The sequence below is a fragment of the Silurus aristotelis genome, assembly GCF_946808225.1.
Source record: "Silurus aristotelis genome assembly, chromosome: 3".
Taxonomy (NCBI): Eukaryota; Metazoa; Chordata; class Actinopteri; order Siluriformes; family Siluridae; genus Silurus; species Silurus aristotelis.
The window spans coordinates 23,629,653-23,657,277 of record NC_139576.1 but is presented as its reverse complement, the minus strand read 5'-3'; the positions used below and the strand labels follow the sequence as shown (position 1 = coordinate 23,657,277).

Below are 27,625 nucleotides of genomic sequence, written 5' to 3'. Positions count from 1 at the left end.
ATCTGATTGGTTTAAGAAACAGACCCATTGATAATATTCTCTATGTTAAAAAAAAAAAAACAGCAGTATTAACTTTCCAGGCCCTCAGCAGATTAGATTGACATATCAGCACATAGAGGCTAAATTGCACTTTGTCTGATACATTGTCTGATTGGACAAAAAATCTAACATATCTATCTATCTATCTATCTATCTATCTATCTATCTATCTATCTATCTATCTATCTATCTATCTATCTATCTATCTATCTATATCTATCTATCTATCTATCTATCTATCTAAATACTTCTATTGTATACATACACATACACACGCACACACACACACACACACACAAACACACACACACACACACACACACACACACACACACACACACACACACACACACACACACACACACACACACACACGTGTTGTATGTATGTATATAATAGAAGTATTTGATCCTGATTCCTGGTTTAATCCTGAATTTTATCACATTACTAAAACGACTTGATAAAACACTAAATAAATATATATTTTTTTTCAGAACGTAATTTTAATATAGATAAACAAATATTGAGAAACAATTCAATGGTTTTGCTTTTTTTTTATTTTATTTTACTGTTTAGCCTGTTTGACTGTCTAACTGTAGTTTTGTCAAATTTCTATCAGTATTTTTCTAGCCCAAATGTGTTAAAATACTCCACCTGGCAACCCTGGTTCATATCCTCTGTCCAATAGGAAGCAGTTTGAGCAAGCGCGCGTGAGCCGGTATGGGTCACGTGACAAAAAACCGAAACGCAGAAGGTCATGTGAGAGAGGAGCTGAATGTAAATAGGATATTCTGGCTTTAAGGGACGATGGTAATTGTTGATTATAGCTCGTTTTGTGAGGCAAGAACGAAACCAAACTCATTAGAGCCGAGTGGTGGTGTTTTTTTCATACAACAGAAAGTGTTAAAATGGGATTTTGATGTACAAACTCAAGCAAATTCCCAGAAAGCTGTGTGTTTGACTCCAGTGTGGAGCTGAATAAGAGTTTTGTGGTTTCAGCAGTTTGTAGCTACTGTAGGTTCATTGCAAACAGCCAACACATGGCAAACTCCAAGAAGAAGAACGAAGCTCATTCAGCAGCGTTTACATCATTAAGCGTGGAGGTAAGATAAGATAATGTACATTTCTCAGTACAAAGCTTGTCACTGGAGTGCTTTTTGTATGACTGAAGCACTTTTTTAATAAGTGAAGTTCAACTCTTTCACATAAAAATAACTTGTAATTTAAATGTAAATATTTATACAGTGTGAATTTGATGAATAATTCTAACAAAAGAAAAAAAAGAACCTGCAAAATGTCTTTATAAGTTGTTATACTAAGTTCAGGTTGAGAGAAACATAAAGTATGTATGGATAATGATCTTCATTGCAGGTTCCAATGTTTAAGTTTGACTCTAATGTTTTTTATTTATTTTTTATTTTTTTGATCTGAGATGTTTTTCTGTGTTCCACTTCCATGGTTTTGTGCTTGTATCCCTGTATATTGGATCTGTACAATCTTCATCTAAAACCTAATCATCAAACATAATCTAACATGTATCCTGTGCTGTAACCTGTGTGTATTTGTGTGTACTTTATGCTCTTTTCCAGCCCGACAGTGATAAGCAGCAAGCTCAGGTTCCTGGTGTCAGAGTTTCCGAGTCGAAATGGCAAAGCTGGATAAGGAAAGTAACTCTGCTCGTGCCATACATGTGGCCCAGGTCGAGTGGCCCACTACAGGTTCTGGTGTTCCTGTGTGTTTGCCTTCTGGGTTTAGAGAGACTCATCAACGTGTTAGTGCCCGTATACAGCAAGAACATAGGTGCGAAATCAAAGAGTCAACACCGTCATACTGCAGAAGTTTTCCAAAAAAGTAATGCAAAGCCACATGTATACTTGGTGCCCACATTCCTAAATATATCCGTTCAGAAAAAGAGTAAACGAAATGTCTGCGTACCAATACAACTATTTAAAACAATTCACAAAATCAACAGTTAAAAATGTTTAGTCATGACCTGTAAATATTTCAAAAGCAGAAGAATATGAAGAATATGCAAAGATAAACTGCAGGCAAACAAGTTATTCAAGAATATTCACATTTAAAAAAAGGTGGCGTGAGCATTTCTAAACCTTTCGTTTTGATTCAGGTTTGATTGATTCCCTGATAGGATCCTTTCCGGTTGGTCAATTTTTTTATCACATGTGAGGTTATGAAGGGCTATCTGTGAAAACAATCTCACTAAAAGCCTCGTAGGTATCAATTCATTTCATCATTTTTTTTTTTTTATTTTGTCGTAAGTGCTAGCAAACGTTTGTGCTTAAATGTAAATTAAGTAAACTACGCACTCCTGGGAAAAATGGCAAAATATTCTAATTTGATTGGTCTTAGTAACAAGGTCAGGAATTTAACATGAATTAAATAAATAGATAAAGTATCCTAGTATGGGATAGCTTTTCATTTCTTCAAATGTTTAAGCCTAGTGTGTGGTCTTGTGGGCAGCTTTTTACATGTAAAAATGATGATCAGTTAATTATAAGTAATTCATTTTAGGAGGTAATTTTTAAGTTGCTTTGGATAAGTGTGTATGCAAAATGCCATAAATGTACATTTTACATGGAGCATTTCATTCATTATCACGATTTTACCTTCGAGTATTAGACATTTCTATATGTGAATTTCTGTTTCTATTTTTTCCACAGTAAATGGTCTCAGGAGTGTATTTGTTTAATTCTTGCTAATTACCTTAACAATGATTTTTTTTTTTTTTTTTTACCTAACCTTTTGGACCAAAGTTTACAAATACCCAGGATGTAATGTAGTGTTCTGAGTCCCACACAAGAGGGCAGAGCAATCAAACATACAAGTCTCATTCTAGTAATCAAAAGTATTGGGACGCCTGACTTTTCCAGCAATATGTGGTCAATTGTATAGAATGTCTTTGGATGCAGTAGCATTACATCCACACCCAGACCAAACTCTCTATCATGTAGATACAGTTTACAACAGATTTAGTGATAGATCTTGAGCACCTACTATAGAGCTCTGAGTTTATTAAACACCTTCGGGATGAACACTGACTGCACCCCAGGCCTTTTGAATCTACATCAGTCTGATGCCTTTGTGAATAAATTAGTGCAAACCTCCACAACCACACTCCAGTATCTAGTGGAACACCTTCCCAGTACAGTTGAGGTTATTATAGCAGATAAAATGGGATTTTTAAAAATCTCATATGAATCTTATGATCAGGTGTCTGCAAACATTTGTACATATAGTGTAATATAAACTTAATATGAGTTTGTCAGTTTTTAATTATTATCTTGAATTAATAAAAGGAAGCTTTTTTTTATAATAAATGCCATTTTACTGAAAAGTTTACCACTAACTCATACAAAAGTGCCTGTTGGAGGAACAAACCAATAAGCACATTACAAAAAAAAAAAAAAAAATTAATTTTGAGTGAAACGGTAGTCTATGAGAGGACGAAATAAAATCTTCTTCTTCTTCTTTCGACTGCTCCCATTAGGGGTCGCCACAGCGGATCATCTGTCTCCATACCACCCTGTCCTCTACATCTGCCTCTTTTACACCAACTACCTGCATGTCTTCCCTCACCACATCCATGAACCTCCTCCTTGGCCTTCCTCTTTTCCTCCTACCTGGTGGCTCCATCCTCAGCATTCTCCTACCAATATAATTCATGTCCCTCCTCTGCACATGTCCAAACCATCTCAATCTCGCCTCCCTCACCTTGTCACCAAAACATCCTACATGCGCTGTCCCTCTAATAAACTAATTTCTAATCTTATCCATCCTCTTCACTCCCAACGAAAACCTCAACATCTTCAGCTCTGCTACCTCCAGCTCCACCTCCTGTCTTTTACTCAATGCCACTGTCTCTAAACCATACAACATCGCAGGTCTCACCACAGACCTATAAACTTTCCCTTTCATTTTTGCAGATACCCTACTATCACAAATCACTCCTGTCACTCTTCTCCACCCACTCCACCCTGCCTGCACTCTTTTTTTCACTTCTCTAACACACTCTCCATTACTTTGCACTGTTGACCCCAGGTCCCTGAATTCCTCCACCTTCTCCAGCTCTTCTCCCTGCAACCGCACAACTCCACTGCCCTCCCTCTCATTCACACACATGTATTCTGTCTTACTCCTACTGAGTTTCATTCCCCTTCTCTCCAGCACATATCTCCACCTCTCCAGGCTCTTCTCAACCTGCTCTCTACTCTCACAACAAATCACAATATCATCCGCAAACATCATAGTCCAGGGAGACTCCTGTCACCTCGTCTGTCAACCTGTCCATCACCACTGCAAACAGGAAAGGGCTCAGGGCCGATCCTTGATGCAGTCCAACCTTCACCCTGAACCAGTCTGTCGTTCCTACTGCACACTTCACTGCCGTCACACTGTCCTCATACATGTCCTGCACCACCCTCACATACTTCTCTGACACACCTGACTTCCTAATACAATACCACAACTCCTCTCTTGGCACCTTGTCGTACGCCTTCTCTAAATCCACAAATACACAATGCAATTCCTTCTGTCCATCTCTATACTTCTCCATCAACATTCTAAAAGCAAATAAGGCATCTGTGGTGCTCTTCCTCGGCATGAAACCATACTGTTGCTCACAAATGGCCACCTCTTCTCTCAGCCTGGCTTCCACTACTCTTTCCCATAACTTCATGGTGTGACTGATCAACTTAAATCCCCTGTAGTTACTGCAGGTCTGCACATCTACCTTATGCTTAAAGATCGGTACCAGCACACTTCTTCCTCAGGCATCCTCTCACCTTCCAAAATCCTGTTAAACAATCTGGCCAAAAACTCCACTGCCATCTCTCCTAAACATCTCCACGCTTCTACCGGTATGTCATCTGGTCCAACCGACTTTCCACTCTTCATCCTCTTAATCGCTGCTCTCACTTCCTCCTTACTAATCCTATCCACTTCCTGCTTCACCAACTCCACATCATCCAAACTTCTCTCTCTGATTTTCCTCATTCATCAGCTGCTCAAAATACTCCCTTCACCTTCTCAACACACTCTCCTCACTAGTCAACACATTTCCCTCTCCATCCTTTACTGCTCTAACTTGTAGAACATCCTTCCCAGCTCGGTCCCTCTGCCTGGCCAATCGGTACAAATCCTTTTCTCCTTCCTTAGTGTCCAACCTCTTATACAGCTCCTCATATGCCTTTTCCTTGGCTTTCGCCACATCCCTCTTAACCTGCTGCCGCATCTCCTTGTACTCCTGCCTACTTTTCTCATCACTCTGTCGATTCCACTTCTGTTTTGCCAACCTCTTTCTCCTTATGCTCTCCTGCACTTCCTCATTCCACCACCAAGTCTCCTTGTCTTGCTTTCTATTTCCAGATTTTACACTAAGTACTTTTCTAGCTGCCTCCCTCATCACTTCTGCAGTAGTTGCCCAATCATCCAACACCTCCTTAACACCACTGAGCCTCTGTCTGACCTCTTCCCTGAACCTCACACTACACTCTTCCTCCTTCAGTTTCCACCATCTTCTTCTTTCAGTCCTCACTCTCCTCCGCTTCTTCTTCGCCTCCAAAACCATCCTACAGACCACCATCCGATGCTGTCTAGCTACACTGTCCCCTGCCAACACCTTAAAGTCTCAAATCTCCTTTAGGTTGCATCTCCTGCATAGCACATAGTCCACCTGTGTGCACCTTCCTCCACTCTTATAGGTCACCCTATGATCCTCCTTCTTCTTAAAATAAGTGTTCACCACTGCCATTTCCATCCTTTTAGCAAAGAGGACGAAATAAAATAGTGCACTGAAATGAAGAGGTGTTTCAGTAGTTGGCCAGATATATTGTGGAAAACCTGTAAGCAATTCCATAATATTTGTTCTTGGGGAATACAGTGAGAGAAGTCCAGGCAGGTTTCCCCCCAATTAGGGATTTATCTTAGAACAGGTAAAAGTGGCAAAAAAAGTGTTTCGACATGTATATAGAAGCTGTAGTATTGGGTGCTTTTTTTTTTTGTCACTCCCTGCAATGTGTCTTTAGCTCCTTGTTGTTTTGGGTCAACTGGACAGGCTACCCAAAACCCTAGGCAAGTCAAAGCCCTTCACTCTCACAAGCCAAAAAAAAAGCATCTGAGTCATACAAAGGAAACGTGGGACAAAACCCAACTATGCTAAACCTTTCTATGGCTCAAGGCTTCATTTCACCCTTTCTCTTTCTTGCCTTTGAATTTCCCCCATCATCCTCCCCCTCCTCCTTTACTCACATCACCCTCAGTCTCTGAATTTCATTCTTCCTCACTTTCAGTATATCTCCCAGTATTGCAAATTATTACTATTAATTAGGACCTTGCATCTTTTCAGTGAGCTTCTTCCTCAGCTCTTCTGGACTGACTCAGGTGACCAGAAGTGATGCGTGTCTGTGTCCTCTCCACAGTCTTTTTGATTTGGAGCCAGATCAAAGTGGTGCCTGAGAGAGAAGTGGGCTTTTGTGAGGTTGGTGGTGGTGAGAGGGGAGGTCAGCAACCCTGCCAGTCACGATTAGGGGGCATTAGGGGCCTTTAGCAAAGTTAACACGCTGGTACAAGGGGCTTTTTGTCCACAGCCCCCTCTACCCCATGCCAAGGCTAAAAATCACTCGCCAGCCTGACCAAAAAAGAGCAAGAGAATAAATGTTTTTTTTTTTTCTCCACCTCACTGTGGGGAAATTTCTCTTCTGGTTTTTTTTTGTTTTGTTTTTAACACCTACCGTGGTCCAAACACCACCACCCCCACGCCCCCCTCCCAAGCGTTTTTCTAAATCTAAATGGCCATGAATGTAAATGAAAGGAACATTTGGAGTTCTCTCACAGTTGAGAGCGAAGTCCTTCTTCTTTAATACATCATCCTGAGCGTAGATGCACTGTGGCTCTTCTGCACCGCTTTCTATTCGGAGCTCATGCATAAGTCAGCAAGACAAGGACAAAGAGATGAGGAGTCTTCAACCAAGGTCATGGACTCCGTCTCTCAGATCGGACAATTTCTTTACATAGCGACCAGAGTTCAAGTTCAATCCTTAACATGCTTGTTCTCAGTGTAGTTTGGTTTAAAAATGTTTTCTATTTTTTAACAAACACATTTTGCTTGAAGGAGTACACAGCATAGCTCTTGTGAAAGCTGGGTCTCAGTTTGTGTACATGGAGTCATTTGTAAAGTAAAGCTGAGATATCTAAAGATGGTTAATATGACAATCACTTATAGTACTTTAATTTGGTTCCATCCATGGATGTGGAGATAGGCAGATATTGATGAGGGATATTTTTCCGAGTTTTCCGAAGATTTCTCAATAAGGGCAATAACTTTTTCAAGACACACAAATGTCTTTTCATTTTAAGTGAACAAAATAAAATTAAATATTTGTCAGCATTTGTATCCAAATATCCAAACAGTATTTGTAACCAATACTCTTAAAACTCAAACTCAGATGGAGAAATTTGGCTGGTAAAGATCGAATCAACCCAAACTAACTGTTGTTCTTCATGATATAATTGTGTATTTTCCAGTAAACCAGTTATCAGAAAAGGAGAATTGGAGAAGCCTAGCAGCCACTGTGTGTATCTATGTCCTTCTCAAGTTCCTACAGGGTGGGGGAGCAGGTGAGCTGCAGAACACATGCATCAAATTTGACATCACTTCGTTCACTCATTATCGACTTCCTACACGAGCTTTCCTCAAGCAACCAACTAAAGTTATAAAAAATGTTTTTTGTATGATATAGAAATAAAAAATAATAATTGTTTAATGTTGACCCATGTCATAATTACTTGATATATTATTTGTTTTACATGATACGTATAAGAGTGGAGAAGGTGCACACAGGTGGACTATGTTCTATGTAGGAGATGCAACCGGAAGGATATTGGACACTGTAATGTGTTGGCAGGGGACAGTGTAGCTAGACAGCATTGGATGGTGGTTTGTAGGATGGTTTTGAAGTTGAAGAAGAAGAGGAGGAGAGTGAAAAATAAGAAAAGAATAAGATGGTGGAAAATGAAGGAGGAAGACTATAGTATGAGATTCAGGGAAGAGGACAGACAGGGGCTCGGTGGTGGTGAAGGTGCTGGATGATTGGGCAACTACTGCAGAAGGGATAAAGGAGACAGCTAGAAAGGTACTTGGTGTGACTTCTGGAAAGAGAAAGGAAGACAAAGAGACCTGGTTGTGGAATAAAGAAGTGCAGGAAAGCATAAAGAGAAAAAGGTTGGCAAAACAGAATTGTGATCGACAGAGAGATAAGAAAAGTAGGCAGGAATACAAAGCTGTAGAAGCTGTATGAGAAGATGGACACTAAAGAAGGAGAAAAGGATTTGTACCGATTGGCCAGGCAGAGGGACTGAGCTGGGAAGGATGTGCTGCAAGTTAGAGCAATAAAGGATGGAGGTGAAAATGTGTTGACTAGTGAGGAGAGTGTGTTGAGAAGATGGAGGGAGTATTTTGAAAAGCTGATTAATAAAGAGAAAAATGAGAGAAAAAAAAGTTTGGATGGTGTGGAGATGGTGAAGCAGGAAGTGGATAGGATTAGTAAGGAGGAAGTGAGAGCGGCGATTAAGAGAATGAAGAGTGGAAAGTCAGTTGGACCAGATGTAGATGTTTAGGAGAGATTGCAGTGGAGTTTAACAAGATTGTTTAACAAGATTTTGGAAGGTGAGATGATGTCTGAGGAATGAAGAAGTGTGCTGGTACCGATTTTTAAGAATAAAGGAGATGAGCAGACCTGCAGTAACTACAGGGGAATTAAGTTGATCAGTCACACCATGACGTTATGGGAAAGAGTAGTGGAAGCCAGGCTGAGAGAAGAGGTGACCATGTGAGCAACAGTATGGTTTCATGCCAACGAAGAGCACCACAGATGCAATATTTGCTTTTAGAATGTTGATGGAGAAGTGTAGAGAAGGTCAGAAGGAGTTGCATTGTGTGTTTTTGGATTTAGATAAAGCGTACGACAGGGTGCTGAGAGAGGAGTTGTGGTATTGTATGAGGAAGTCAAGTGTGTCAGAGAAGTATGTGAGGGTGGTACAGGACATGTATGAGAGCAGTGTGACAGCAGTGACGTGTGCAGTAAAAATAACAGACTGGTTTAAGGTGGAGGTTGGACTGCATCAAGGTTTGGCTTTGAGCCCTTTCCTGTTTGCAGTAGTGATGGACAGGTTGACAGACGAGGTCAGACAGGAGTCTCCCTGGACTTTAATGTTTACGGATGATATTGTGAGTTGTGGGGAGAGTAGGGAGCAGGTTGAGAAGAGCCTGGAGAGATGGAGGTACGTGCTGGAGAGAAAGGGAAGGCAAGTCAGTAGGAGTAGACAGAGTACATGTGTGTGAATGAGAGGGAGGTTTATGGATGTGGTGAGGTAAGACATGCAGGTAGTTGTTTTGAAAGAGGCAGATGTAGAGGACAGGGGGGTATGGATACGGATGATCCGATGTGTCGACCCCTAATGAAAGAAGCCGAAAGAAGAAGATTTGTTTTGCATGAAAGGGACCATCTCTAATTACTGTGCTCAGTAGATGTCTATTACAGATCATTTTCATGAAATACAATTTCAATGTTTTGAATAAAATAAAAATCTCATAATTATGTGATTCCCCAAACAATACTAATCAAATACGCTGAAATCTCTTGAACACTGTATAAAATGTCTTCCTCCTTGTCACTGACAGGAACATCAGGCTTTGTGAGTAACATGCGTTCTTTCCTGTGGACACGTGTTCAGCAGCACACCAGTCGCACAGTGCAGCTGGAGTTGTTTGCCCACCTGCATGCCCTCTCTCTGCGCTGGCACCTGGGCAGAAAAACGGGTGACGTCCTGCGCAGCATTGATCGTGGCACAGCTTCTGTCAGCCACCTATTAGAGTACACTCATGTTTTTGAGTTATTACTATGCAACATGTATACTTGATTTGTTAATAAACTGCATCTTTTCTTTCTTCCAATGCATTAAATGATAAATTCTCTCTGTCTCAATAGCTACATTTTATTCACCATGCTGCCGACTATAGCTGACATTGTTATTGCCATCATTTTCTTTGTCTCTTCTTTTAACGCCTGGTTCGGCCTCATCGTGTTTATCTGCATGTTACTTTACCTCAGTAAGTTCAGTCTATTAGAAGCTACAGAGATTCACAGACACATCTTTTTCTTTTGGAATTGGGTAAATGGTTTTCCTCTGTTTGCAGTACTGACTATAATCATCACAGAGTGGAGAACCAAGTACAGACGTGAAATGAACACACAGGACGACAATGCCAAGTCCAAGGCAGTAGATTCGCTTCTCAACTTTGAAACTGTGAGTAGATGTTGAGTAAGTTGTAAATTGAGCAAATTAGCAAAATTTACATGAATTTATACATCTTCAAATCTGCATAAAGTCTTTTTTATTGTAGGTGAAGTATTACAATTCGGAGAATTACGAAGTCAGGCGTTTTGAGGATGCTCTCTTGAAATATCAGGTAATGCTATTTACTTCCACTGTTGTATTAGAATTTTCGACAAAAGAACATAATTTATATAGATTTTTATACCTACTCAAGACTGAAACCAACCATCATTGATAATATATACTAAAGCACTGTGTATTTTACAGTATACAACCTTATTTACACAATGCTGACATGTGTTCTGATATTATTGTAGGTAATTGCAACTTTAGCATAGACAAATTACAAATAAAATTTTATCAACTTACAATTTTCAAACATTTATTAAGTAGCGAAATTTTTGCTGTAAGATGCTGTACAGTGTTTATGAAGCTTGTAGTGTTTTCCCAGTTGACCTCACAGTGAAATTTAGTTTGTGTAGTTTGTCATATTTTTGGCAACCATGTTCAGTATTTAGAAACATAAACTAGCAGCAGTTCTGTACATTTCTTAAGCGAAAGATGTTACAATTAGTGAATTCTGTGTCAGAAACATTATTTGCATATAGATGTTAGTGAGGTGAGGCTTTAATGTGTTTAATTGAGTCTTTTGCCGTTTCTCTAGACCTCAGAGTGGAAGACAAATGCCTCACTTGCCTTGCTAAACCAAACCCAAAACTTGATCATAGGCTCAGGCTTGCTTGCTGGATCTCTACTCTGTGCATACTTTGTCACAGTGGACCAGTTCCAGGTGCTGCATACACTGCTCTCATTCTTCATGCTAATCTAAAATATATATATTTATTTCTTCTCTTTTGTTTAGCCAATCATCAGATTGTTTTTGTCACGAGGTATTTATTCAGGGCCTGATTGTAGATATTTGGGATAGTTTATTACTAGGTGATTTAGTCCTGATATAATGCATGTGTGTATGTCTTACTTATTTCTCTTGCCAATGGCTAAACTCTAGGTTGGGGACTATGTTCTGTTTGGGACCTACATTGTCCAGCTTTACATGCCTCTCAACTGGTTCGGCACATACTACAGGTGGAAGAGCTGTTATATTAATTGATTTAGGCTGATTGATTGTGGAATTATTTTAAAAGTATAGATCCTTTTTTCTAGGCTGATCCAGGCTGCTTTTATTGATATGGAGAATATGCTTGAGCTTCTAACTGAAGAGAAAGAGGTAAGAAATAAATGTTCAGTGTTGTCTGTTTGTTGAAGCAGTTATAATCTGGTGTAATCAGTTCTAACATTATTTTACTGTCATATGATCATATTGTGATATTGTGATAGGGGAACAGACAAGTTTTGAGCCTGTAGTCTTACTAAACATCAAGTTCTTCAAACTGGACAGTAAACTAAAGCTACAATTAACACACTGATTGTCTAGACTGTGTGCACCTACTGCACATCAACAAAAATAAACTGTTAACGTATTAGGAATTATTTAAAAGTCTGTTTAATAACAGATTGTTGATATTCTATAGTTTTTACATTAATTGAGATTCTAAAGGTTTTTCCACTGTTCATTGAGTGTCTGTAGTAAACATCTGTGATGAAATAAATGGTTTCTATTGGAGAGACTACTAGTATTAGTTCACTCAAAAACACCATTAAACAATGAGATCAAATAGGAAAAAATAGTGGCTGGTAAAGCAAAACACTGAAAAAACATCTGAACGAGATTTTAACTCATCTACTTGGTGTAGTTACTTTACTACCAGTTCTTTTCTCTTATATAGAATGGTATGAAACCAACCAAACTATGCACACTGTGCAAAGTGTCTTCTCTTCTCTTCTCTTCTCTTCTCTTCTCTTCTCTTCTCTTCTCTTCTCTTCTCTTCTCTTTTAATATACAGCAGTATTTATATTTCAGTTTTTTAGACACATGACTTCTGTAACATTGACAATTCAAATGTTTTAATACACTGTTTTGAGAAAGTAATCCTCCACTATAGTATGCTGTTGTTGCTTTAGCTCAGAATATTACATGAATGATTAATGTTTGCACCAAGAACAGTATCTTTAGCCACTCAGGTCTGCCGCTGTAAAAGTGCAGTTAAGGTAGCATTTCAGCTTTATGTGCCAATTCGATGCTGAATATTCAGAGGTGGGAAATGACATTATAACTTGGATATTGTCAATTACAAGGGATCACAAACGTAGCAATAGTTGACCTCCCCACTAGGAAACCTCTCCACAGAATCAAACAACCAACTGATCAGCATTCTAAGCCCCTTAAGAGGTCATTGACATAAGATAAGATAAGTATTGTTTGTATTGTCAAGTTTATATATATATATATATATGCGCGCATGTCAGAGTTTGACATAGCATTTTTGAGATACCGTCCTTTTTGAGCTTTCCTTTATCATAGCCTTCTGTCATGTTTAATTGTTTGTTTTTTGCATTAGTGAGTATCACAGTGAATATGATACTTATAGCAAATACAAAAATTAATTACACTGTGGAAGCTCTCTGTGTTTAGTCTTAGTCTCTTGTAAGCTGTGTTTGTAAATCTCTTCAGTTCACTCATCGTTCATCCGCACATTCACCCTCTCGTGCAGGTGAAAGATAATCTGAATGCAGTAGATCTGCTTTGTACTGAAGGAAGAGTTGATTTCCAAAATGTGTGTTTCAGCTACACTGCAGGGTAAGTTTTATAAATTATATAGGAAAGATATTATTATAAATTATATACAAATTAAATATTAATTATATAGTGTTTATTGTGCACTGTCACTCAGTACTTTACATGTCCACAGGAAAGAAATTCTCAGAAATGTTTCCTTCACAGTGATGCCTGGTCAAACAGTAGCACTAGTAAGTAGCACTCATAAAAAAAATAAAATAAAACTATGCAATTCTATTTCTGACTTCTACTTTCCTTCAGGTCGGACAGTCTGGGTCGGGCAAAAGCACCATCATCCGTCTGCTTTTCCGTTTTTACGATGTACAAGAAGGCTGCATCCTTGTTGATGGGCAGGACATCTCAAAGGTAAGCAGAAGTGATCAGTCTCAGTAGAACTGTGACTTCTTTTTGCTGAGACCTCAGTTTCCAGAATCTTTCTCAGTCTTTTAATCTTTATATTTATACAATGATTGGGTTTTTGCAAAAGTCCACTTTAATAGAAAGATAAGCGCATCAGATACAAGAGGAACATGGATGGAAACAATTTAAAGTTGGTTGCAAATATCAGGAAATGTCATTCTGATGTCACCTTACTTGTATGTTGTTTCAAGTGCAATGATTATAAATGATTATCTTTGTGTTGAGGGGAAAATAGAAGGAATTAAATGCTGTTTAATTGCGTTTGAAATTTATATGGTGGTATCTAGAATGCTAATCAAGTGGCAACTATTACAGTTCATTGAAGATAGACATTTGAGATTCCAGTCAAGTTCAAACGTGTTTAGATGTAGTAATTAAGCATGAGCAGAGGTCCCCTGGTCAGGGAACCATCCCCAGCCACTCTCAGTGCCGGTCCCAAGCCCGGATAAATTGGGGAGGGTTGCGTTAGGAAGGGCATCCAGCGTAAAACATATGCCAAATCAAACGTGCGGAGGATCTGCTGTATCGACCCCTAACGGGAGAAGCCGAAAGAAAGAAAGTTTAATTAAGCATGAGCATGCCTCATATATAACTCATGAATTACTAGTGACTTTTAATACATATCCTAAGGCTACTCCAGTGGGGATGAAATATTATACACACAAAACGGAAATAGTAACTTTGGGGGATCAGGTATCAAATATCTACCCCCCCCCCCCCCTTTTTTTTTCTCCTTTGTAATATGGCTTCTCAAAGTAAGCAGACACTTTTTTACTTGTTGCTGCCACAATTCCAGCAGACTTTTTTCAAACATTTTTCTTGCTTAAGAAGTAGGAAAGAGTTCATTGAGGATTAGTCATGAATTGATGATTATTGTTGTTAATCAACTACTAATTAATTAACAAACAAAACCCAGTGTTGACTTCCATTAGTACATTTATCAGTTAGGGTTGCTTTAGTCGTTTTAACCATAAACATATACCACTATAAGTGTTGTCATAGAGATACATTATATGCCCAAAAGTATATGCAGCATTAAAAAAAAGCATTTCCTTTCACTGAAAAACCTTAAACCTTTTCCAGCTTACAATGCCCCTGAGCATAAGACAAGGTCAATAAAAAAAGGTTTACCGACATGGAGCGGAGGAATTCGAGTGGTCTGCACAAAGCCCTGACCTCAACCCCACTGAACACCTTCAGGATGAACTGAATCCCTGTCTGCGCCCCAGGCCTCCTCACTCGTCAATAGTGTTCAACCTCACTAATGCTCTTGTGGCTGAATAAGCCCAAATCCTCAAAGCAATGCATTAGACTGTAGTGGAAAGCATTTTTTTTTTTTAAAGTAAGGATTAAATATTGAATAGGACATTTATATAGGTACATATATTTATGATGATGAGGTTCCACAAACTTGTGGCCATGTGAGGTCTGTACAGAGTGAGACCTTTCTGTTTTAGCCAAGGACCATTTCGTTTCTTCCAAGAGTAGTAACAGTTTCCTTTTTTACTACAAGCCTAATGTAATGCATGTAATATTGTAATTACGCAACCTTTTTAGTGCCATTTCGTAAAAGAGAGATGTGTTTGGGTTGCCCTTGTGATCTGTGAAGTAAAGTATACATGGACATTAATAAAGACACAAGCATGCGGGAAAAGTACATTGGTGGACTTAAGGACACGATGAGGGTTTTGTCCAATGCATTCTCGTTTCTTGTTCACTGAAAATGCTGAGAATTGGGATTCACCTTGATGTTAATGAGAAAGTGCTTGGCAAAAAAGTTAGTTATGCCGTCTACATAAATAATACACTTCCTAAAAATAGAAAATGAAAGAATTATGAGCACATTTACTTCCCTAGGAAAAAAAAGCTTACTGTTAAACCCTTGAAATAATAGCAATGCAAAAGAAACCTCACAACTGAGAAGGTACACATGCACATTCATGCAGATGGGACTTCAGAAACATGATTTCAGTATTTCAAATCTGACTTAACTTGACACTAGTGAATAAATAATAACATAAGGTTAGTAAATAATGAATATAGAGCTTTTTATACAATAGATGAAGAAGGTTGGCCCATTTGCAAGTCTGCTGTTAGCTGACATCTGCTCAGACTTCATCCTCTATGCTATTCCTGTAGAGTTTGTCATTTGTTAGTTATGGTTTATTTTATTCAGAGGTTTTTATTGGTTGCTTTGTGGCTAATCTTTATCTGATCTCTTTGAGCAAATTCTTTTTATAATACTCTTTGCAGTACATGTCCACTGCAGGTGAAATTGTGACTTGTATTTTTTAGTCCCATTCATTTTCACCAGGGAACATGTGCAAGGTTTGTGGGATAGTGAGTTAAGAGATCTTCAGCCATGACACAGGAGAAAGGTTGAGCTGCGAATTACAATCAGCAATTACTTATCAGTGACTAAGTGTACATGTTGACATCTTTTCATCCTCTGTAGCAATTGTGTCAATTCTCAATGTTCTACATGAAAATGAGTCCTAAATGACAGCATTTACAATGTTCGTGTTTAAGTGAGTTGCAGAACCAAAAGAGTGATAGTGGACCAATGCATATTTTGTAGTTTAATAGCATAGATTATGTTTTGTTTGTTTGTTTGTTTTAATAATGGTGAGGCACTGACAAAGCTGTATTTCCTTGTCTGTTGTTGGAAACGTGCCTCTACATGAGTTGTATTAATTATATGCTCTTTGCAAATGAAATGTATTTGAAAGTCTCTCTCTGTCTCTCTTTCTCTCTCACTTACTCCCTTTCTCTCACGCCCACTTCCAGAGCCTTAGGTTAAAGTTACATCCGTCTCTCATCCGCCCCAACATAATTATAATGGCTTAATGCCAAACCCCAGGTACTGTAAAGCTCTATGCAAACAATGCAAAATCATTACAGTTGGACAAACCCATCAGTATGAGCTCAGCATTACAAACTATGTTGTTATCAAGACAAAGGAAAGCAGTTTAATTAACATCAGAGTCATGCAAAGGATTCAGTCGTTTATGTGATCATCTGTTTGGTGTTGTATTTGTACAATTTAAGGCCCTATGCTTTATTGGCAGACTGTTGTAGTGGTCATGAAGGTGATGATAACTTTCCCCTATGAAAGAATAAGAGACTTGGAAAATGTACATCCTCACTTTTTCTACCTAATCTCCACTCTGTTTGTCCACATAGTTGTTGTCGAACACGGCTGTACATTCCTGTTGCATTAACATGCATGGACACTAGCAGGAAGCGTGAGTTGGGCTTGGCGTGCCTCAGGGAGTGCACAATTTCTCACAGAGCAGGCATGAGAGCACATTGCTTTTATAGTGCAGCTGTCATTAGTTTAGCCACATATTCATGCCAGTGGCCACTCTATTAAGCTGGATCATTAGACTGTATTCACCTGAAACTCAGAGGGCTTTATTACAATGTTTATAAACTATTTATTAAGGTCACTGCTTTCACAAACAAAATATCACTCAAAGTGCAATCCAGTATGTGGAAAGAAAAAAAAAAGCCGAGCAAAAGCAATTTTTTTTTTATTTTTTATGACAGCATACAAAACAGCTGCAATGACGACTTGAGCAAATGAGCATTCTCACTTTTACCACACCCTAAATTATAAATTATATATAACTATCTATCCATATGTTCCCTTGTCCATCTGTCTTGTATGCTTACCAGAGGAGTGAGTTATGCATAGTTCCCACATCTTTAATGGCATTAAAAGGAAGTTGATCATAATCACACTGTACATCTTTTTACTCACAAGGCTACACACTCACCCCCCCCCCTACACACCCTAACACACCCTCGAAGCAGGGAAACATCTGTTGCCGATTCTTTGTGCTCATTTCTTAGGGAAGAGCCTTCACGAAAATATTGAATCAACACTTGAGTCCAGGGCCTTTGATGATATGGACGCCTTCAGGCTGTTTTTGTCCAGGCTGTGGTCAGTGACTCAAACTTTTGATGGCACTTTTGATGGCTGTGTGTCTGTCTGTGCTGACAGAGCCCTGTGTGTAATGCAATACCATGATGTGTGTGAAAGAGCTAGGAAAGACAGCTTCAGAGCTGGATATGAAATTATTAGCCATGCATGCCTGCTGCAAAAAACACACAACAACAAGCAAATAGTCACAAAACCATGCTTTGCAGCATGGTGAATGATGAGGCACTTTAATAAGGCCCAGCGGCGAGAGGAGTACGAAACATTTTCACGTAAATAACTTTAGAGGCCTGTTAAAGCTTATTTTCAAGGGAATTACGAGGGACTTTTGATGGTACAAAATCAAAGTTGTGCACAATTAATCCTGTAAATAAAGGATTTGGAGAACACCTGCCACACATACACACAAACGTCATTCATGTGATGTTCTTTTACCAGGCATGTTTTTAATGGGTAATTTGAGAATATGCTTTGACAATAGTTGATAATAGTTGTCTTCTCTGTAAAACCTGTATCGCACGTGTGCATACCTTCTGGATTAATGTTTTCATTTGTTACTATTATTCCTATATTTTAAATCTGTCCATCTTTTAGATTTACAGATCATTCTGCCTTGGGAATATTGGGGTAATCTCATGTGAAATAAAACTAATATCAATACAAAGCACATACAGACCTTTTGTTTTTGTCCAGTCATGGCTTAAGTCCGTGTAGAAAAATTACATCTGAACTAAATATGTCAGTACAAGGTTATTCCTTTTCAGACAAGTGGAATTAAGAACATCCCAACTTGTGGAAATCCAGCAACCTTGTTAGAAGCACATGCTTTTCCACCAGGAATGCAGTGGACTGTGAACAGTGCAATTTAGTAAATTCAGAGGAGATATACATAAATAGATGTACATATTCAGTATGTAGGGTAATGGAATGTTAACCTGCTTTATATGTAAGTACAAGAATTTCACTTGAGTTTTCCAATTGCTCATTTTCAAAGAAACTCCAGAGCTGTTCAAGTCAAGAAATGTACTTCTTACCATATCACATAGGTCTATTTGACATCTAATTGTTTTTGGTAAGCAGTCTTTTACTCTTACCCTAATCAGATTCTAGTCAATCTTTCAGAATTAGATGTGGAAGAAATACTATAAAAAAAATAAAAAAAAGAACAATATGCAATTGTTTAAATTTAAATACTTAGTTGACCAAAATGAAGACATTAGTGAGATTTAAAACAAGCTCTGAATTTTACCTTGCATACACCACAGCTTATATAAAGCCTAGCCGAAGACTTTTTGCCTTTTTTCGTCAAGGGTGGATACACGATGCTTCATCACCCGAGACATTATCAGGAGAGGATAAAGTATATGGCAAAATAATGCTGTCTTTGCAGAGATTCAAGCATTTACTTACAACCCGAATTCCCGAAAGTTTGGGGCATTTTTTTTTATTTTATTTAAATAAAATGAAAACTAAAAGACTTTTAAAACACATGAGCCAATATTTTATTCACAATAGAACATAGAGAACATACATGTGTAAACTGAGAAAATTTACACTTTTAATGCACAAAATGAGCTCATTTCAATTTTGATGCGTACTACAGGTTTAAAAAAAAAGTTGGCAGAGGGGCAACAAAGGGATAAAAAAGCCAGACATTTAGAAATTATTCAATGTTCTATTGTGAATCAAATATTGGCTCATGTGATTTGAAAAGTCGTTTATTTTTTATTTTATTCAAATTATCCAGAATTTGTGTTTTATTTACAACAGGTGATATTAGTGAACATAAATAGCTTGTCAAAACTATCAATGGTTTTAGTTGCATGTTTTTTGAGACTCGGCAAACGAGCTGGAGATTTGACTTGTGAAATTGGTTAGTTGAATAATTTATGATTTGTCAAAATTGTAAATAGTAGTTACTCATTTTGCACAACATAGATGTTGCTTGAATATTACAAATGACTTTAGAGGTCTATTATAAATATGTTTTTAAACTTGTGCATTAACATTTGGATGGAGCTGAAACAAATCAGACTGGAGTTTATCATATGATGTGGAGTCTTGTATTTAGGATTGATATACATTGTGCTTTCTGTATTTTTGGTCTAGGTTTGGCACACATGGATAATCAGAATTTATGTGCATAAAGATTTGTTGTAGCTTTTTGGTGTACATTTCTTAGATTCACATTTCATGTTTTATGTATAATTGGTCAAATGTTTCTTGTTTTTTCTTTCTGTTTGATCTTTTATTTGCAAACATTTTACATTTGTGTTCATATTGGATATATCTAGTGCATACACATGGTCAAAGTTGTAAATAAAATTCAGTGCATGCCATAATTGCACCATTTTCCACAGATGTTGAAGATGCTTGTGTTTGTAATAGTAGAAGCTCTGAGAGGTGTTTTTGTCCCTCAGGAGACATCCTCCCTCTCTCTCTCTCTCTCTCTCTCTCTCTCTCTCTCTCTCTCTCTCTCTCTCTCTCTCTCTCTCTCTCTCTCTCTCTCTCATATAACCTCTTTGAACAAGACAGAGAAAGAGCCCAGAAACTAGTCTCAGAATGCTCGTGGCGACAGAGTTTTTTCCATCTGCTGCAGATGGTATCGATTACGACTGACAAAAAGGGAAAAAATACCCGAACACAATCAAAATGTAATTAGAGTTAAAGAAAAATATAAATATAAACTACAACAGTTAACAAATAACATGTTGTGTTCCCCGAAGGTGGAAAAAAACAAAACAAATGTTGGAGCCAAAAAGTAGCATGTTTTCTTGCTGCCCAAATGCTCATAAAGTTACTTGCAGACAGGCGAAACCACACGGTTAAACTTCTGATTCATCTCCTTAGTTTAGCATTATATTCACACATTCAATCATTTAGCATTTGAAGAGCACATGGCAAAGTTTCCCGCAAACTCTCCCTGCATGGGTATTGTTGCAATGAGAACCGGAAAGCTGCAGTGAAACTAATGTTTTTGAGGATAAAAGTGGCATTGTTGGAGGACAGATGCTTCTCTCTTGTAAAAACCTGGGAAGCCATTTGTGTTTCGCATGGCTGCGGTAAACCCCCTCTAACCCTGCTCAGTCTGATGTTAATTAGTTCATAAATTAAAGACATTGACTTTTTTTTGAAAGCCAAATGAATGGGAACGACGAATGAAAAGATGGTGAATTAGGAACTTTCAGGGAAGGAAAAAAATGCTAGGCAAAAATAAACAAAAGGAAAAAGCCAAAAAAGTACTTCAAAGGAGGATCTAATTTAGTTGGCGTTTGAAGTGAAAAAGCTGAGTCTGGTTCCACACGCCACATGGATTAATGGTGGAGGGACTGCTGGTCTCTGCCCCCTCCTGCCTCTTTACTGTCTTATGTTGAGCTAAACCCCAATTTCATCTAATGTCCTATACTTCATAATAATAATAATAATAATAATAATAATAATCATAATAATAATATATTTCTTAGCTGCTTATTTATTGTTCACTTTAATTAGCAGCTTGTAAAAGAGTCAGATATGGATGGTCAGAATGAATTTTTGTGCACCATTTTGTTGTCCTGAATAAGATATACATTTTATAAAAGTAATGTTTCATAAGACAATGTTTTATAATTTCCCATTTGTTTTGATGGCAGCATGAACCACACCCTAAATTATAAAGTATATATAACTATCTATCCATATGTTCCCTTGTCCATGAAATCCACCAGGATAAGGCTGAAGAAAAATCCAGCTTTTTGTGCAAAGTAGTTGAAATATGAAATATAACAAATTTGGTTTGTCATGATGCCATGGCTGGCTGAATATCAGGACATTTTTTCTAATTGAGTATTGCTTCTTTTGAGTTTTGTGCCTGCGACTGGAATTAGTCTCTCTTTATTCTTCAGAAAACTCCTACTACCCTTACTTATTGTTATACAGATATTGATTTCATATTGGCAGTAGTACAAAATTGGGATAACTTTTCTCTCATTATTTAATTCAAGTACTATTTTATATACTGTCTTTTTTGCAGCGTGAAACTGTGAAATGACTTCAAAGAAGAGCAATAGAATATACATATTTGTTTCATTAATATGCTGCTGATGCTGTTGTTGTCATCCCTCGGCTTCCCTATTAGAGATCGCCACAGGAGATCATTGATCCCCATATTTGATTTGGAACAGGTTTTACGCCGGTTTACGCTCTTCCTGCCGCAACACTCCCGTTTTTACTGGGCTTGTGACCAGCATGAGATCCTCAGCCACCAGGGAACCATTTGTTTCAAGAATATAAAACAACTATTCATATGTTCTTTATAAACTCTATTGAAAGATTTTATTCATGAATTAACCAATGAAAAACACAATAATTCCAATGTAACATTATTTTTAGGCCCACTTGTTTTGAGTTCTTGATGTTTAAATTAAATTAGTTTAAATCCAGCTAATGACTTGAATAGCTTTAATAAACAACAGAAGATGCAGACCTCATTTCACTGTCACTCAATTTCCATTCTCTGGTTCAGGTTTTTTTCTATTGTTTTGCTAAAATGAAAAAAAGAGTTTCAAGCTCAAATACTTTGCTTTACTCAAAACAGTGGGTGAACAGTGATAAAAAAGAGGATTAGACTGCTGTCAGTTATTTCATCCACTTCACAAATGATGATCTGTTTAGTTTTAGGCTTTCGAAATTCTGAGATGATTGTTAGCTCAATCAAATGGATTCTTAATATGATTCATATGATCACTACTGAGTAAAATGCCATCCTTGTTCTATTGTATGTTTACCTTTTGCCTTCTGTGAACCCAAGAGCAGGCAAGCAGCTGACAATAGAGATTAAGAAACAATAGGGATTACTTTGAAATTAAAGGAATTATGACTATTGTTTTTGAGGCTTAGTGACTGAGGTTGTAGTATAGGTCATAAGGCCATTTAAGTGACACAGCCCTGTTTTTCCCTCTATTCTCTCTTTTAGTACTATTTGTCTTAATTGAGTCTCACTGAACAGCCAAGATATTTGGATTGACTCATGTACATCTAACAAATGATTTATGTAACATTTATATTTTCAATAAACGACTTTCATAGGAGGTCAGCAACCACATGTCTTAAGAGTTAATCGTTTTGGGAGCTCCAGGATTCAACAGTGGCAGTTTGGCAGTGCTGTGTCTTGAACTCACAACCTTCTGATCAATAGTCCAAAGTGTTACTTACTTAGCTACCACTGCCCAACTTACTCCAATTATTAACAGTTCACTGTAGATAGCCTTATTGATGAGTAATCAAATGTACAGTTATTTTGCAAAAGATGGGATATATTAGATTGTAAGCTTTCCAGTCAGACTTATAAGAACAAATGTGCATAGTTTCCCATTTCCAAGTCAATATTGTTTTGAAAACTGCTTTTATTTTTGTTTGTGTGCATAGGCGAAACAGAGCTCTCTCCGATCTTACATTGGGGTGGTCCCTCAGGATACCGTTCTATTTAATGACAACATCAGGGAGAACATCCGCTATGGACGGATCAGTGCCACTGACCAGGCAGTGGAAGAGGCTGCATTAGCTGCAGACATTCACCATAAAATCCTGTCACTTCCAGACGGTAAGTCACAAGACCATGAGATAATCAGAACAGTCTCCTTTTAAATACATTTGAACATACAAGATACAGTCCTGTGCAAAGTTTTAGACACTTGTGATAAAATGCTCTAAAATAAGGGTCACATGATGATTCTTGACATGATAACTGCTCTTCGAATTGCTCCTGCTAACGCCAGAGTTGCTCAGCCTTGTTCCCAAGCCAGAGGTGTGGCTTTTTGATTGCAATTCTTCCATAAAGACCACTTCTGGCCAGACATCTCTAGACAGTAATTGGGTGTACCTGGGTCCCACTGGTTTCAGCCTGTTCTTTGCTGAAGGGATGTAAGCATGATGTGTCTTTCATCCACAAAATCTATTTTCCTTGGCTGACCGCTGTTTTTCCGGTCAGCTTCTTTTTTGCTTTTTCAAAATACCTTGAAACTCCAGTCTGCTTTGAACTTTTTGCATGAGAGAGACCTTGTGTCTTGTTGCTGTACTCAGATTTGCCATAGTGTATGTCCTGTGAACTGAAACTTTCTTTCACAAACTCATTTTACTAGCAGAGTTTAGCTGTTTCTATTCAGTTTAGCCTCATACACAGCTGTTTCTGTTTCTGTTGATGACTATGTTTCAAACTACATATGGAATTGATGATTATTAGCACCTGCCTGGTATAACTGGTTAATCATACACCTGACTCAGATCCTACAAAATGCCTGACTTTGTTCAAGCATAAAAATTGTTCACTTAAAAACTGTTCACAAAAATTGTTCACTTAAAAACTGAAAGGGTGGTCACACCAAATATTGATTTGATTTTGATCTATCTTCTTTCCATTTCCGTTTACTTTCTATTTTGTAAACTGATAAAATAAAATAAAAAACCCGAAATGAACAATTTTCTTTTTGAATGCATTCTCTCTTTACAGTATTTTTTCACAACTGCCTAAAACCTTTTGCACAGTACTGAATATGTTATGTATGTTATATACATCCATCCATATATGATGTACATAATGCGCCTAAATGCTGACTGGTCGTTCAGCAGGTCCACATTAAAATAACAGCTGAAAAATAATCAATCTCATTATAAAAGTAGTTGTATATGTGTATGAGGAACTGCGATTTTGTCTCAGGATATGACACTCAGGTGGGGGAGAGGGGCCTCAAGCTAAGTGGGGGTGAGAAACAGAGAGTGGCCATTGCTCGCACTATTCTCAAAGACCCCCGGATCATCCTGCTGGACGAGGTGTGTAATGTCTTTTCAGCTCAGAGAAATGCCTTTCTTCATATTCATACATAAATAAAAAAAAAAAAGTTGAAAAGTTCAATCAGGTTTCGGGTATATGTGTTTATATCTGACACCTAATTATTATGATTAAGATCTGCAAATTATAGCTTCACTTAATTATACCTTCTGCTTCCAGGCTACTTCTGCTTTGGACACGCAAACAGAGCGCAACATCCAGGCCTCACTTACCAGAGTGTGTGCCAGCAGGACGACTATTGTGGTCGCACACAGGTATTGTTCCTTATATTTAGTCACGGCAATTGACTTTAAGAAGATTATTGATATTCGTGCCATGTGTCTTCAGAGAACAAGGTGCTTACAGTTTAGATGCATTTTGAATGTGATCAAGGATAGTTGGTAACCCCACTCACCCGAAGCCCTCTGGGGGCTAGGACATAAAAGTAAGAAATAATCCTTCCATCAGCTTCTCTAAATCTGCAGCTTTATCCCTTTCATAACATCATGTATTGATATGGACTTCAATGTGGCCATCTGAGAGAAATCAGACACTAATTAAATTGATCTGTTTCTCCTAAAACTCAGTGGCCTCAAAATGACAACACTGTCTGGTGGATTTATAGAGGTGTATAGAACATAAAGCTCTCAAATGTTAGTTGGTATCCATCCGTAGCAGGGGTGTAAAGTTGGGATTTATATTAAAATCATGGCTTTAGCAAAATAAGATTCCTTACTATTCTTTATGTTCGAATTCAGACATCTTCAGCAGACTTTAGATATCAGTCCATTTCTGGCTGCATGTATTTACTGAAGAATTAGCTTATATTTCGATTTAATTCGTTGTTTAAACTTATTAACACACCACCCTTTCGCACTTGCTCATTCTCATATCCTCTATTTCTGCCTCTGCTATCTCTTTTAATCCATTCTCATACATCCTTAAGCATTCTCCAGTTTTGCCTGTCTTTCCTTCTTCTTTTGCTCTCTCTCCCCCTTCTCTCTTTTTCTTTGCCATTTACTTGCTGTCAGTCAGCCTCTTCTCTCCTTTTTCATCTTCACAATATTCTTTCCCCTCTTTCTCACTTTTTTCTTCCCTCAGAAAATTGTAAACACATCGTGAACAGGGTCTGCGTGCTTTGATCCTGTCCAGCCTCTGAGACTGTGGTGCCACTTTGATCTGTTTTGGGGTGGTGGTTGTGGGGGGGTGACAATCAATAAAGAAGTCTCAGCGCTGTTGTTTGAAGATGAAGGGTGACTGTGTGAGAAGATGACCTGCAGAAGGGCGGGGTGTGAATTAAAAGGCACTGCAGTGTGTGTGTGTGTGTGTGTGTTGGTGTGTGTGTGTTGGTGTGTGTGTGTTGGTGTGTGTGTGTTGGTGTGTGTGTGTGTGTGTGTGTGTGTGTGTGTGTGTGTGTGTGTGTGTGTGTGTTGGTGTGTGTGTGTGTGTGTGTGTGTGTGTGTGTGTGTGTGTGTGTGTGTGTGTGTGTGTGTGTGTGTGTGTTGGTGTGTGTGTGTGTGTGTGTGTGTGTGTGTGTGTGTGTGTGTGTGTGTGTGTGTGTGTGTGTGTGTGTGTGTGTGTGTGTGGTATGTGCGCATACAAGTGTTATCGACCACTGTTTAGCTACAAGTTTATCCCAACAATGCATCAGATTATTTGTTTTCTTTGTGGTCATGTAGGCCAGAGGAGTCGATGGTATTTGAGAATAGATGGACTACAGTTAATGCAGAAGTGATTTATGTTCTGAATAAAAAATAAAGTATACACAGTTCTTCATAGGCACTGCTAAAAATGTAGTTATTTAGTTAGCACTAAATAAAAAGTTTTTCTGCATTTTATTTCTTATTACATTCAGTGAGCAATATTAACTTGTTTTTAAACTGGCACAATTTTGACTACTCTGTTTGCAGGTTATCTACTATAATTGCATCAGACCTCATACTGGTTCTGCATGAAGGGCAGATTGTGGAACATGGAAGGTTGGTACATTTTTATTTTCCAAGTTAATAACGGTCCTATCAGTATAGGAGAACTGTGTAAGTGTAGAACTGTATAAGTGTAGAACTGTCATTTTCTTGCTTGAGTGAAATGCCTTTGACCTGCAGAGAAAATAAACCATGGAGGACATGTTAGTACGGCCAGGGTTTAGTGGGCTGTGTGTGTGTGTGTGTGTGCATGCACGAATGCACAGCCCTCAGGTGGGGCTGCTCTGAGGCCCAGATCATGTAGGGTGTGGGCTGCTCGGACAGTCAGAGGCCATATCCTGTGTTTGAGAAGATGAGCACAAACTCGGACAGCCCTGAGGTAAAGGCTACTGATCGACGGATAACACTAAACTCACTACACACACTCCCTTGCTAATGGCGCTTTTCATTGGCTCTAACCCAGCAAGGCCCATGCAGAAACTGCTGCACACTGTTTTGTCGCATTCTGCCCTTTGATATATGATTCGTCGGCCTCCCCCAAGAACACAGCCATTCTCATGTACACTCGCACAGCCTATAGGGATGTAACCTCATACCTTGCACATTCAACTCTGACTGACACTGCGATGTAAACACACACACAGGCTTTTAAGCCACAAGGACTGCATATCGGAATACACTTACACATTCATTCATCTTCTCTCACACATACAGGAAATAAAGAAAAAGGTGAAAGGGTCATGTTTTTAGGAAGGAAGTGTTCATTAAAAGTCTAAGTCATCTGCATGAACAGGTCACTTCTAAGGAAAGTTGTCCTTTAATTATTCAAACCATAAATATGCTTATGTGCTTTGCAATTGGAAAGAGACAGTTCTGTTCCACCTTCATCTCTCTGACCTCCAAGTCTAACTCAGTCTAATGCTTCACATTGCAATCTTCCTCCAGAGTACTTACGGTATCATTGGATTTAACCTTCGATTCTTCAAAATGATTCTCAGGAGGAACGTTTTTCTTTTTTTTTTTTTTTTACAAAAACAGCCCAACTGCCCCAAGAGGCCCATCAACCCCATTTCCTTTAGTAATTTTTGGAAACCAAGAGTAAGGCTTCAGTTTGACAGTGAAATCTGCAGTGTAAAGCTTAGTTCTTGGTTTTTATGTGTTGCAGGCATGAGGAGTTACTGGCCATGCAAGGAATGTATTCAGCCATGTGGCAAAAACAGCAGCAGCAGGATCTTGAAACAAGTGCCTCCTCAGATACAGAAACAAAAGTGCAACGAGATGGAGAATGACTGAAGTGCAGGAAAAAGTGAAAGGATGTTCGGTGACCTTAGGCAGAAGAAAATATTCAAAAAAGAATATTATGAATACTAATACTAAGAATACTTGTGCCAAGCTGTTACTTTCTATTTTAAATCCTTTCAACATGCTGACTGTACTTGTGAAAAAGTTTTATTATTTTAATAAAA

The 27,625-nt window shown here is 38.3% G+C and overlaps 1 protein-coding gene across 1 annotated transcript; it reads left to right on the top strand.

Moving 5' to 3' along the window:
- The first annotated feature begins 756 nt into the window (after nt 1-756).
- Nucleotides 757-27,625, top strand: abcb6b (ATP binding cassette subfamily B member 6 (LAN blood group) b). The gene is made up of 18 exons (XM_083538011.1): nt 757-1,142; nt 1,629-1,839; nt 7,579-7,671; nt 9,734-9,926; nt 10,041-10,162; nt 10,250-10,359; nt 10,457-10,522; nt 11,054-11,179; nt 11,399-11,475; nt 11,554-11,617; nt 13,002-13,087; nt 13,200-13,257; nt 13,328-13,432; nt 22,836-23,010; nt 24,124-24,236; nt 24,415-24,509; nt 26,145-26,213; nt 27,325-27,625. Exons 1-18 carry the CDS (start codon nt 1,080-1,082, stop codon nt 27,446-27,448), a joined length of 1,950 nt encoding a protein of 649 aa, XP_083394137.1. The 5' UTR covers nt 757-1,079; the 3' UTR covers nt 27,449-27,625.